Genomic DNA, 12,678 nt, shown 5'->3' on the forward strand with positions numbered 1-12,678 from the left:
AGTAGTTTGTTTTTAGACACTTTTTACTTCTTTGAAGGATATTTTCACTTGACATAAGTAGAAAAATCTGATAGTGGAGCAAGTTTTTCTTTCTTATTACAAGCACAAAAAACCTGCTTTCACTGGCAGATTTTTCTACTTATTTCAAGTGAAAATTAGTTTGAAACAAGTGAAAATGATCTAAAAACAAGTTAATTTTTAGGTGATGAGTGGAAAGACTTTAGTTTTGAAAAGAAATGAGACATTTTGACAAGAAATAAGACAAATATTCTTGGAAAGATTTTGAGTTTTTACAGTGTATGAAGTGAAGCAGCTGCTGCTTTATTTCAAACCTGTAACCTGGAGTGCGTTTAAACACCTCACGGCCCTAAAAGGACGATTGAACATATAACAACAGACTCACTGAATGCATCACAGCAGGTACAGTAACAGCTTTACAGTGCCCCCACCCTCTCCTTCCCCCTCCATTTCCCACCCAAGACACAACTTTTTGTCCCTGTTCAGTGTTTTGAATCTTAACTCGTGGCGTTCAGCGACTGGACGGACTGAGCCCAGTCGGGATACGAGTTCAGGTCGAACATGGCGACGCCCCACGTGTTCATGGCCAGAGAGACGGAGAGGACGCCCAGGATGTTCATGACGATGCCGGTCTTCACCTGAGAGGACAGATTTATATGTTTATTTTTTTATCAATTAATTCACAATAAAACAACTAAAAAAGCAAACACAACATCTGTAGTCAAGAAGAACGAAGAAGTAAACATCTTATATTATCTGCTGCTCCTTCACTAATCATCAATTAAAGTGATATATTTGTGTTAATATAAGTCTTAAATAGTTATATCTTCCGACAGCAATCACTTACATAGAGTGTTTGGTCTGAAACACGGGTCTGTCAGTCACTCTGCTCTGCTCTGAGCCGAGGAGAAAACTTTTCTCGTATCCTACAGTTTTTATCCAATGAGGAGAGAGAACGGCATGAAGGGCTGTGTGTGCAGCCAAGGGATGCGCCTGAATGTGGTGACGTAGGGACGAGGACCAATAGATCCATGACGAGGGCGGGGGCTGCTAACTCCATCGGCTGACAAGATGTTATGGTGCGTTCAAGGCAACCCGTAACTCGTGTTTTTCCGACCGTGAAGTCGTACCAGTTCGATCTGGTACGAGTTCACGGGTTGGAAGTTACGAGTGGCCGTTATAGTGACTTTCACAGGTAAAACAGGTTGGAAAAACACGAGTGGGTTGCCTGGAACGCTACAAAGTCGTAAGTTGTGACTTGAAGCTGTAATTTACGGTTTCAAAAGCCTGCCTGGAACGCAGCATTAGCCGAAACGACCGGATCGCTTACTTCTGCTTTAACTGATTGAATAATTCAATAAAACAGAACAAAGCAAGACTTTATGAACCATTTTATTGTATTTAAGCAACAAACTGGTTCTAATTGTTCCTTTAAATATAATGTTTGTTTTGTATTCTGTGATTTTTTTGTTGACATTCTTACATAAACGATCCATTGATTTAGTCCTGACTAGTTTATTTAATGTCTTTCTGTCTTTTTCCAAACCTTTTTGGGGATTTTGTTGGAAAAGTTTCCTTGTGAGTCTTGTTCAAAATGTACAAAAAAAAACTGTAAATCTACTGAGTTTTGGGAGTTTAAATCACTTTAACCGCGTGAATAATGAGTTTGATGGATCTGTATCAACGTCTGCTGATGATACTTACGGCTCATTTTTACTATAAGTGAAAAGTGAAAACTGGTTTATTTTATTTTAGGGGAACTATCATTGAGTTATATAAAATGCTAATGAATCTAATTGAATTTGTGTGACAGATATTTTCACCTCAAATTCTCATATATCCTGGCACCTCACAACTCATTAAAGCAGAAGTAAGCGATCCGGTGGTTTTGGCTAACTTCCTGTCAGCCGATGGAGTCAGCAGTCCCCGCCCTCATCCCTACTTCACCACATTCACGTGCATCCCTTGGCTGCACACACAGAGAGGACTGCCCCTTTATGCCGTTCTCTCTCCTCATTGGATAAAGGTTGTAGGATACAAGGAAAGTTTTCTCCTCGGCTCAGAGCAGAGCAGAGTGACTGACAGACCCGTGTTTCAGTCCAAACACTCTATATAAGTGATTGCTGTCGGAAGATATAACTATTTAAGACTTATATTAACACAAATATTCCACTTACATCTGCTTTAAGTTTGTTTTTCCAAGATTCAGTGATAATTTATTCACAACAATCAATGTTTTTCATTATTTCCAGTTCTTTTTCAACCACATCCAGCACCTGTGTTACAGTATATTGTAATAAAGTTGTATCATCTGGAAACAGAAGTTTGGACTCATAATAATAAACAGTTTTGGGCCAAGTAAGACATGTTGTGTTATGTGTTCATGTATGATGCTGCGGTGCTGAGTGCAGCTGTACCATGTCTTTGACCAGCAGATGTCCGGAGGCGAAGGCGATGGAGTTCGGAGGCGTCGACACCGGCAACATGAAGGCGTACGAACATCCAACTGTGGCAGGAATCATGAAGTACAGAGGGTTCACGGAGGTGTGGATCGCCTGCACACAAACAAACACACACAGAGAGTACGTTAGACCATAAACACAACTAAAATATATAATATTTTACAGTTAATTAAAACCTGTATTAAAAGTCCTGAATCTTCCACCCTGATGTTTGTGACTTAAAAAAACCTCATTTTCCTTTTTATAAGAAGATGCTATCAGCTCTGTGTGGCTGATCCTGGACACTGTGGCTGATGATAAGATGTATTTTATTTAATAAATAAATAGTGCTCACTGCCTGGTTTTCAGAGGAAGTTATGTGTATTTCTTTGGTGGGAAGCATTTCCAACTCAAATCAAATCAAAATTAAGTTGAATTCTTGTTGGTTTTTGTTCAGTTTTATAGTTTGTTCTTGTGAGTCCTGTAAACGATTCTTTTAGCAGTTTAGTAGTAGTATTTTTTACTTTTTTTTTTTTTTTAACAGTAGGCTACAGGAAACATGACAAAGTACAAAAGCTGCAGTTAATAATTACTGACAGCAGCAGTTAATGTCCAACAGGCGACAAACAAAAGAACATCTATTGCAAGAGTTTAACAAGTCTCCAAAAGCTTTGACCGACACAGAGGACGAGGTCAGCGACAAACTGATCCCAGGTCAGTCTGTGAGTTTCCACTGATTCAACAGCTTCTCGGTTAAATGAATTAAATTAAAATGAATTAATTCAGGAATTCTGAGTTTGTCTTATTAAACTCATTCACTCATTATCTACTCACCCTCATGTCGACTAAGGGCTGGGAGAATTTTCAGAGTCCTCCGTGGCTTCTCTGAGTTACAGCGGGGCTCCGCGCAGCAGTATTTGTCCATATAACGGTTGTGAATGGATACCACCAAAAAACATCCAAATACCTCCATGCTGCTCGTCTGTAATGTCCATCTTGGATTGAAGCCCCGACATGAGAAATTGTTCCGAAAAAAATTAAATAAGTCTATATTTCAAGCTTGTTTGTAGCGGAAGCTCCCAGTGTCTCAGTTCACTGCTCTTCCTGTGTCAGTGCAAATCTCGCGTGATTTGCACTGACTGGCGGAACAATTTCTCATGTCGGGGCTTCAATACAAGAGGGACATTACAGACGAGCAGTATGGAGGTATTTGGATGTTTTTTGGTGTGTCTTTTTGGACGAAGAAAAGTGAGCACCATTCACAACCATTATATGGACAAATACTGCTGCACGGAGCCCCCCATAACTCAGAGAAGCCACGGAGGACTCTGAAAATTCTCACAGCTCTTAGTCGACATGAGGGTGAAATTTGAATTTTGGGTGAACTATCCCTTTAATATGGACATATTGATATCTGTTTTGTAAGTAGCTGGATAACCAATCATGTGCCAAACCTCTGTAACTTATCCAATAGTAAAGTGTGGTCTATCTATCATATCAAATGCTTTCTGTAAATCAAAAAATACCCCCACTGTACTGTATATTGTTTTTTCTCAATTGCATTTGTTATTTGTTCAACAAAGTCCATTAAAGCCAATGAGGTGGTTCGATTCTTCCTAAATCCACACTGCTGTTCACAGAGCATAATAAAGTTAAACTCCAGTCTCACCAGTTCAGCAATGACGGGTAGAAATATGATGATGGTGGCCGTGTTGCTGGCGAACTCAGTGAAACAGGCGAGGAAGGCGGTGATCAACATCACAGCTGCGGCGGGAGGGACCTCGGCCAGAGGTTGGAGGTAACCTCCGATCCAGGAGGCGAGGCCCGACTCCTGCCAAACGCCACAAGACAGCGGGGTCACGGGGTCAAAGGTCGAATCACAACATAATAAAGCAAAAGCGGGGGGAACGGAGTGAAACAGAGCAGAGCAGAGGAGCAGAGAGGAAACAGCAGAGAGAAGAGAAACACGACAACATACGCAGATAAAGACATGTAAGGGTTATAATTCGTTTAATTCGCAGCCAGTTTGCTTATAAAATATAAAAACTGTAAACAGAGAAAAGAGAAAAGCTCTGTCCAAAAGATTTAAAAATATAAATCCACCAACCAGCTGCTCCAAGACTCACTAATAATAATATTATCTCACTTGTTTATTCTGAGAAAAATGTAAGAAGTTGTTGTTTTATCAGATTGTTGTTAAATCTTACTCAGGAAGTCACAACACAGGAAAAAAAAAAACCCGAAACCACAATCTGTTGCTGTTTCTGCACTTCAACTGAACAGAGGATGTAATAACAGAGAAGTGCAGGGGGATTTTGTTTTTTTTTGCCCCCTGAATAAGGTCAGGTTTCAAATCTTTATGCTGAGCTAAAAATGTATGCATACATGTTTGTAAAATTAGGTTGTATTGCTTTCTGAGTTATTTTATCTCTCTACCTGCACAGCACTTATGCAACTTTGGTTATTTTAAATGTGCTTTATAAATAAAATTGGACTTGACTTGACTTGACTAAGCTAACAAGCTGCTGCAAACTATTTATTAGACAGAGAGTAATCATTGTCCATTGTTAATCACAATTAACTGCAAAGTAATCACAGTTTTAGTTTTTATCTGTTCTTAATGTACCTTAAAGGAATATTATTTTATATTTGAAGTGTCTAATAATGTACAAAATATGCTGCTTAATGCAAATGTAACTTGTAACAAACAATGTAACATTGTCTAGAAACTTTTGAAGGCTTCACTACATTTGGCAAAAAATGTGCTCATATAGTCTGTCCTATTTCTCTTTCTATTTCTATTTTATTTCTATATTTTTTATATTTTTGCACTGTTTTTTTCTGTTGTGGCTGCTATGACAATTAAATTTCCCTCTGGGGATTAATAAAGTTTATGTGGTTTGATCTGATAATAACAGAACGGAGTGGAAACTGTTAGCACACATGATTTAGCTTCATGCTGCACCTGGTTCATCTCCAGCAACACAGAAGGTCAAAAGGTCAACACGCAGCATGAGCATGCATAAAAAAATGTGCATTGAAACTAAAAGACATTTGTATTATGGTGTTATTATTACTGTATCTGGCCCTCCTACTTCTCGTCTCTCATGAAGAAACACACACATACTGTAGAGAAACATGATGAAGACTCATATTTCATAACGTTTTCTGTACCTCGCAGCCTTTGGCCATGGCGAAGCCGCCGCCGAGCAGCAGGATGATGTTCCAGGGAACCGAGTCCTGAGCTTTCTTCCACGACAGCAGAGGAACGTAAGGAGTGTTGGAGCCTGATGGGGAAAGAAACAACACAAAGGAACGAGAGAACAAACAATAAAAGTTATTTATTACAGTTCATCCATGTAACATTTAGTCAACGTTTCTGTTGCTGCGGTCGAATGAACTTATTAACTGGTCGCTCAAAAGCCACACGTCAGTATAAACACTGTCTTGCGTACTTCACTTTACTTCACTTTACAGCTTAATCAGTAGCTCGATTCATTTTTAAACACTCAAAACAAACAGAAATATATAAAAATACACAGAAATCTGCGGTTTAAAGACAAAAAACAACAACACATGAAGCAGGTTTCCACTCTGCTGTTCTGCTGTAAAGTTTTGACCCAGATTGAAAAGAACAAACGAGCCCCAGGATTCGCTTTTTTCTTCTTTTTTTTCTCGCTTGTTTCCAGTGGTTTATTTGACCAGCTGAACATAATATACACAATCGCACCACACACATACACACACACGTGTCTCCAGCATACACAAGGCATGTGCATACAGTTTCTGCGCATGCTCAAACACACACACACGAACACAAAAACAAAACCCCTAAAGTGTGACAACAAAGCTTCGGGAGCTTATTCTAATCAGAAACAGAGAAACTACAGTTTCACTTCCAGACTCTCTAATCTACATTATTAACATTCCTCAGCTTATTTTTCACTTCAGTCACAGTCTGAACGTCTCTGAATCTTTCGCAAATATCAAATATTTGTTTTTCAATCTTCATATCTGACTAAACTGCTCATCTTCACCTCTGTTATCTCTGTGTCATAATTTGTGTTTATCTCATCATTGTATCTGATACCACACTGCAAAAACTCAGAATCTTTCCAAGAATATTTGTCTTATTTCTTGTCAAAATGTCTAATTTCTAGTCAAAACTAATCTCTTTTCACTTTAAATAAGACTCATCACCTAAAAATTTACTTGTTTTTCGATCATTTTCACTTGTTTCAAACAAATTTTCACTTAAAATAAGTAGGAAAATCTGCGTGCTTGTAATAAGAAAGAAAAACTTGCTCCACTATCAGATTCTTCTACTTATTTCAAGTGAAAATAGACTTGAAAGAAGTAAAAAGTGTCTAAAAACAAGTTTTTTAATGTGACGAGTCTTATTTTAATTATAATGAGATTTGTTTTGACTAGAAATAAGACAAATATTCTTGGTAAGATTTTGAGTTTTTGCAGTGCAGTCGTTAAATCAAGATTTCTTCATGTCCGTTTTGATTTAATCTGTGACCTGTGTTGTTGTTGAGGAGTATGTCACTAACCTTGAGGGTCGAACCACCAGCTCAGAGACGGTTTCTGCGACGGGAAGAAGAACAAGATGGACACGATGATGACACCAGTGACGGCGTCTGAGACGTAGCTGCAGGACGACAACAGGAAGACATCATTAACTGTAAAATACGACTAATACAACAGCTGCAACTTACAACTATATCCTGTGTATGTGTGTGTTTGTGTGTGTGCACTGTTAAAATGTCTCATTTCTAGTCAAAACTAATCTCTTTCCACTTAAAATAAGACCCATCACCTAAAAATTAACTTGTTTTTAGATAATTTTCACTTGTTTCAAATGAATATTCACTTGAAATAAGTAGAAAAATCTGCCAGTGAAAGCAGGTTTTTTTGTGCTTGCAATAAGAAAGAAAAACTTGCTCCACTATCAGATTTTTCTACTTATTTCAAGTGAAAATCTGCTTGAAAGAAGTAAAAAAGTGTCTAAAAACAAGCTACTTTTTATGTGATGAGTCTTATTTTAAGTATAATGAGATTTGTTTTGACTAGAAATGACATTTTGACTAGAAATAAGACAAATATTCTTGGTAAGATATTTGAGTTTTTGCAGTGTGTGTTTCTTACCCTATCTTAAAAAACACAGACCAGCCTGTGACGAACTTGGGGTCTCGTGTGAAGAGCAGAACAGCGAACAGGATGAAGAAGAAGGAGATCGCTCCCTCTGCAAAACTGAAATTTGAGTATCGAGAGTAGAAAAGTCAGTAAAATGGATCAGTTGTAAAAAAAAAAAAAACAGCGACAACAAAAAAACGCACTTATTCGGCGCCTATTTCATGAGATTTGAAGACATACACGAGTCCTCACTTTATGGGCCCTAGTTTCCTGTAATCCTCCAGGATCATGGCCTTGGCTCGCACCTCGGCCTGCGCTCGCCGGTCGTTCCTCTTGATGCACAACCTGCAGGAAATAACAACGTGACATTTAAAGGTATAATGTGTAGGAATTCCCCCCATCTAGCGGTGTGATTGCATATCGGAACGTATTCTTGATGTTGCATTCACGTGAAATGGGGCAGACGTCAGACAGACAACAGACACTGCATGTAACAGGATAAACAAGCGTCTATGTAAACAAGTGGTCCGCCAGCACGAGGCAAAACAATACAGGTGTGACAATACGTTGTCATGGTGATGTCGTATTGTTTACCTGACCCACGTTTTACCGTCTTTCTCTCGTCCAGTAAAATGACATCCGGTTGGTTTGCCGACGGCCGTCTGCCTGACTGCACCTGAATGCAACACCAGTGCCTCCGTCCTTCCTCACACTACACAGTGGTGACAGTTTTAACAGGCCGAGCCCACAGCTCCGCTGAGTTTCCGTGGTTACCTACGGTCACGCTGACACTGAACTTAAAAAATGGCGATGCAACATGGCCGCCTCGGTTCGGTGCGTCGCCCACTTATGTATTTGTAACGACTTGTAACAACTCATTCTAAGGTACGAGAAAGCTTTCATTTGTATGCGGGTGTGATTCCACTTCAGTGAAATACGTATTTATGAAAGACATATTTGATTTTTGCTAATAAAAAGCCAAATAAGTTACATACTGGGGCTTTAAAAGTGATGCAGAAAGAAATCTAGAAAAAAAGTCAATAAAATACAACTGTAGTATGAATATTTCTCAGCTAACACATTACCGTGTGTTGAGGCCGCCGTAGAGAAACGCAATCCATATCCAGCCCAGAAACAGGAAGATAAGCATGAGCGGGAAGGCGAACGCAAACCAGGAGCCGAAGTTGATGATGTCACAGTCTGGGAAGTAGCTTTAAAGAAAAAAAAAAAAAAAAAGTTGTTGTTGAACAGAACCAGATGACGATCATTTTTCATTTTTCATTTTTCATTGATGATCGATATATAAAACGTAACATCCACCTCTTCAGCTGTCCGATCAGGATGAGGTTGGGCGCGGTGCCGGTGAGCGTCGCCGTTCCTCCGATGCTCGCCGCGTAAGGAATACAGATCAGGAATCCTTTCCACACCTTCAGCTGATACTGCGCCTCCGACCGGATCTCCTCCGCCGTCCTCGGGTCGCTCGGCTCCGCCCCCTCCGACCTGCTCACATCAAACCATTAGAGACTTTAAATTAATTGATTCATCTATGTAAAAAAAAACATAATCTGGGCTGTGTTGAACAATCCTCTTACCCTTCTGTCGACAGTATTTGTTTTTCCGACGGGGCGCAGGGCAGCGAATGCAGCTTTAAAGACGACTGACCTGCAGGGAAATAATAAAAACACATGAAATTTAAGATTTAAACAAAATTAAACTTAATACTAAAACAGTTTTAGCTCATTTATGAGGCCGTGCTTCAGCTAAAAATGTAATACATGACTGAGTCAATAAAGCATCATTAATCAATCACCACTTGAATATTGACTAACTTTGTCTCCGAGGACTCGGCGTGTTGGAAAAACTGCACAAAGTTCACGTCTTAAGTTTACATATTAAAAGACGAGGTTAACACAAGTCAACACAAAAACCTAATTCACCGTTCACTGTGTAAGAAGAAGAAAGTGTCGACTCATCATAACTCTTCATCATTAAACCTGTAGCTGTTATGGAGGCTGTGGTACAGTACAAACATATTAACTGGTTGTTTATTTACATGTTCAATCAACATATAGTTATTATTTATCTGAACTCATGTCTCTGGTGTCTTTGGGTGCTAAACGCTCCACCATGAGAGAGTTTAAAGGGATAGTTCACCCAAAATTGAATTTTCTCGGGTCTCGGCGTAGCAGTGCATGTCCATATAACGGTTGCAAATGGATACCAACTGTCTTTGTAACAAAAAGACACACCAAAAAACATCCAAATACCTCCATGCTGCTCGTATGTGATGTCCATCTTGTATTGAAGCCCCGAAAAGCGAAGTTGTCCCGAAAAAACATTAAATAAGTCTATATTTCAAGCTTGTTTTGTAGCAGAAGCTTCTCGAAGCTCCTCTTCTCGGTTCGTCAAATTTGGACGAACCGGGAAGAGGAGCTTCCGCTACAAAACAAGCTTGAAATATAGACTTATTTAATTTTTTTTCGGAACAATTTCGCATTTCGGGGCTTCAATACAAGACGGACATTACATACGAGCAGCATGGAGGTATTTGGATGTTTTTTGGTGTGTCTTTTTGTTACAAAGACAGTTGGTATCCATTTGCAACCGTTATGTGGACATGCACTGCTACGCCGAGACCCCCTGTAACTCAGAGAAGCCACGGAGGACTCTGAAACGTCTATCCCTTTAAGAGTTTGCAAACAATGAGTCGGATGATGCTAAAATTCTCCTTTATCGTTCCACATCCACATTTTTATCCATTGTTAATTCAAATATATCATTTAAAGGGAGCGACCGGTCTGTTACTACTCTGTACCGTTTACGATGTCGCCCTCTGGATCGCCGGTGTACTTGGTCTTCTGCTTCAGGACCTCCAGGTCTCCAAACAGACTCTCCAGGATGGCGTTGGCGATGGGCAGCATCATGGCCGTCGTGGCCGTGTTGCTGAGCCACATGGACAGGAAGGACGACGTCAGCATCATCCCCAGTATGAGCCTGCGAAGATAAACCGGTGTTAAAACTAGTAACACTTAAAGGGATAGTTCAACATTTTTGGCAAATTGGCCCATTGCCATAATCCCCTACAGTCGTAGCAGTAGGTTTGTTACCTTTAATTGTCGGTGCAAGATGTTTTTAGAACGGCGGAGCAGAGCCGCGAGCTGCTCAGAGCTACGCTACGGAGGCTAATGGGATTTCTTGGTTTCCCTCATCAAACTAATCAAATACACAATCCAACAACTCCAAAACGCTCTGGTGGACAAGTTGTGACCTGCACATTCACCACGCTATGAGATAATAACACAACGTTACCAGACAGAGTTGTTTTAGAGGTAAATTCATGCAAAACCGCTGATGCGTGTTGCCTTCAGGGGCAGTTTTTCAGCAAGCAGACTCTGCATTTACCTCTAAAACAACTCTGTCTGGTAACGTTGTGTTATTATCTCATAGCGTGGTGAATGTGCAGCTCACAACTTGTCCACCAGATCGTTGTGGAGTTGTTGGATTGTGTATTTGATGAGTTTGATGAGGGAAACCAAGAAATCCCATTAGCCTCCGTAGCGTAGCTCTGAGCAGCTCACGGCTCTGCTCTGCTGTTCTAAAAATAGCTTGCACCGACAAATAAAGGTAACGAACCTACTGCTATGACTATAGGGATTATGGCAATGGGCCAATTTGCCAAATGTTGAACTATCCCTTTAACACAAACTCTTCATTAGAGGATGAAGTGTCCAGTCTCTCACCAGGCCGGTTTGACGCCGGCGATGCTCAGGACCTTCAGGGCGATGCGGCGGTGCAGGCCCCACTCCTCGATCGACGACGCCATGATGAGGCCGCTGAGGAAGAGGAAGTTGGTTTCCAGGAAGTACTGAGGACAGACTTTCTTAGACGGGAGGATTCCCAGTGTCGGGAAGAGGCAGACGGGAAGCATGGCCGTCACGGCCAGAGGAAGAGCCTCTGTGCACCAAAACATGGCCATGAGCACGACCACGTACAGACATTTCCCTTCCTAAAGGATAGACACGATCGGACAGTGATTACAGATTATTGATTAGATGTAATGTGAGTGACACAGCAGAGTGTGAAATCCTAGAATAAATGTGACCGACTGGTTTTAAATGAACAAAATAAACAATATAAAACTATGTTATGAGTTTTTACAGCTGCAGCTCACACCTTATTTCCATTATCTATTGATCTGCTGATTATTTCTCAAATTAAATTGATTATTTGTCCAGTGAAATGTGAAATACAGTGTAAATACACCACCACTCCCCCCCTAAAGTGACGTCTTTACATGTTCTGTTCAGGTCAAAACTAAAAACACGTTCGCTTCACTGTGATAAAAGTCAAAGATTAACAACAGATGCTCTGATCTGAGCTGCTGGAACTGGACACTACAGTATTTAGGTTTGTTTTAATTATTATTTGTGCTTAAAAAACGACTCACATGGCTGATGCATAATCTAATAAATAGTCACAAATTAGTATTTTATTGATTATTTGACTAATTATTTCAGCACTGACCCAAAGTTTATCATGTAATCAAGCAATAAACATCTGATTCAACAGATAAAAACAGACAGAGGAGTTTTATGGCCTGTGTGTGAATCAACTCATTCATCATTCCTGGAAAATGCTGGAAACGTTAAGACGTGTAGCTACATGAACTCGGACCAGAGTAGAACCAGAGTAGAACCGCAGTAGAACCGCAGTAGAAGTACCACTGACCTTCTCGGGCAGAGTGAAGAGCATCGGCAGGAAGAGCAGCGGGGTGAGCAGCAGCACCAGCTGCTTGTGGACGCTCCACAGCTTCTTGGACACGACGGACATCTTCATCTCCGGAGGAAGGTCGAGCTGCGTCTGAGCGCGGAGCCGCGGGGCCGCGCTTTGAAGCCTCGGGCCCGGGCAGCAGAAGATTAACTACACACTCCGCTACACGTTAACTCCTCGTATGTTGGTGTCACATAGTTCAACTTCTGTCAGGACTGGAGCAGTGGAAGGTGGACATGTACGGTTCACACACTCACTGCGCGTTTATATATTGACTATATATGTGTATAATATATATTTGTCCACATAT

The 12,678-nt window shown here is 40.5% G+C and overlaps 1 protein-coding gene across 1 annotated transcript; it reads right to left on the reverse strand.

Annotated features, from left to right (window-relative positions):
- Positions 1-515: 515 nt before the first annotated feature.
- slc13a3 (solute carrier family 13 member 3) lies at positions 516-12,434 on the reverse strand (the record flags this gene model as incomplete). The annotated part of the gene is made up of 13 exons (XM_083974904.1): positions 516-656; positions 2,436-2,573; positions 4,129-4,290; positions 5,634-5,746; positions 7,016-7,113; positions 7,611-7,715; positions 7,851-7,943; positions 8,684-8,809; positions 8,919-9,098; positions 9,191-9,260; positions 10,414-10,592; positions 11,339-11,604; positions 12,327-12,434. 13 exons carry the CDS (start codon positions 12,432-12,434, stop codon positions 516-518), a joined length of 1,779 nt encoding a protein of 592 aa, XP_083831030.1.
- Between the last annotated feature and the right edge of the window lie 244 nt (positions 12,435-12,678).

This window comes from Trachurus trachurus, assembly GCF_905171665.1.
Source record: "Trachurus trachurus genome assembly, chromosome: 7".
Classification (NCBI taxonomy): domain Eukaryota; kingdom Metazoa; phylum Chordata; class Actinopteri; order Carangiformes; family Carangidae; genus Trachurus; species Trachurus trachurus.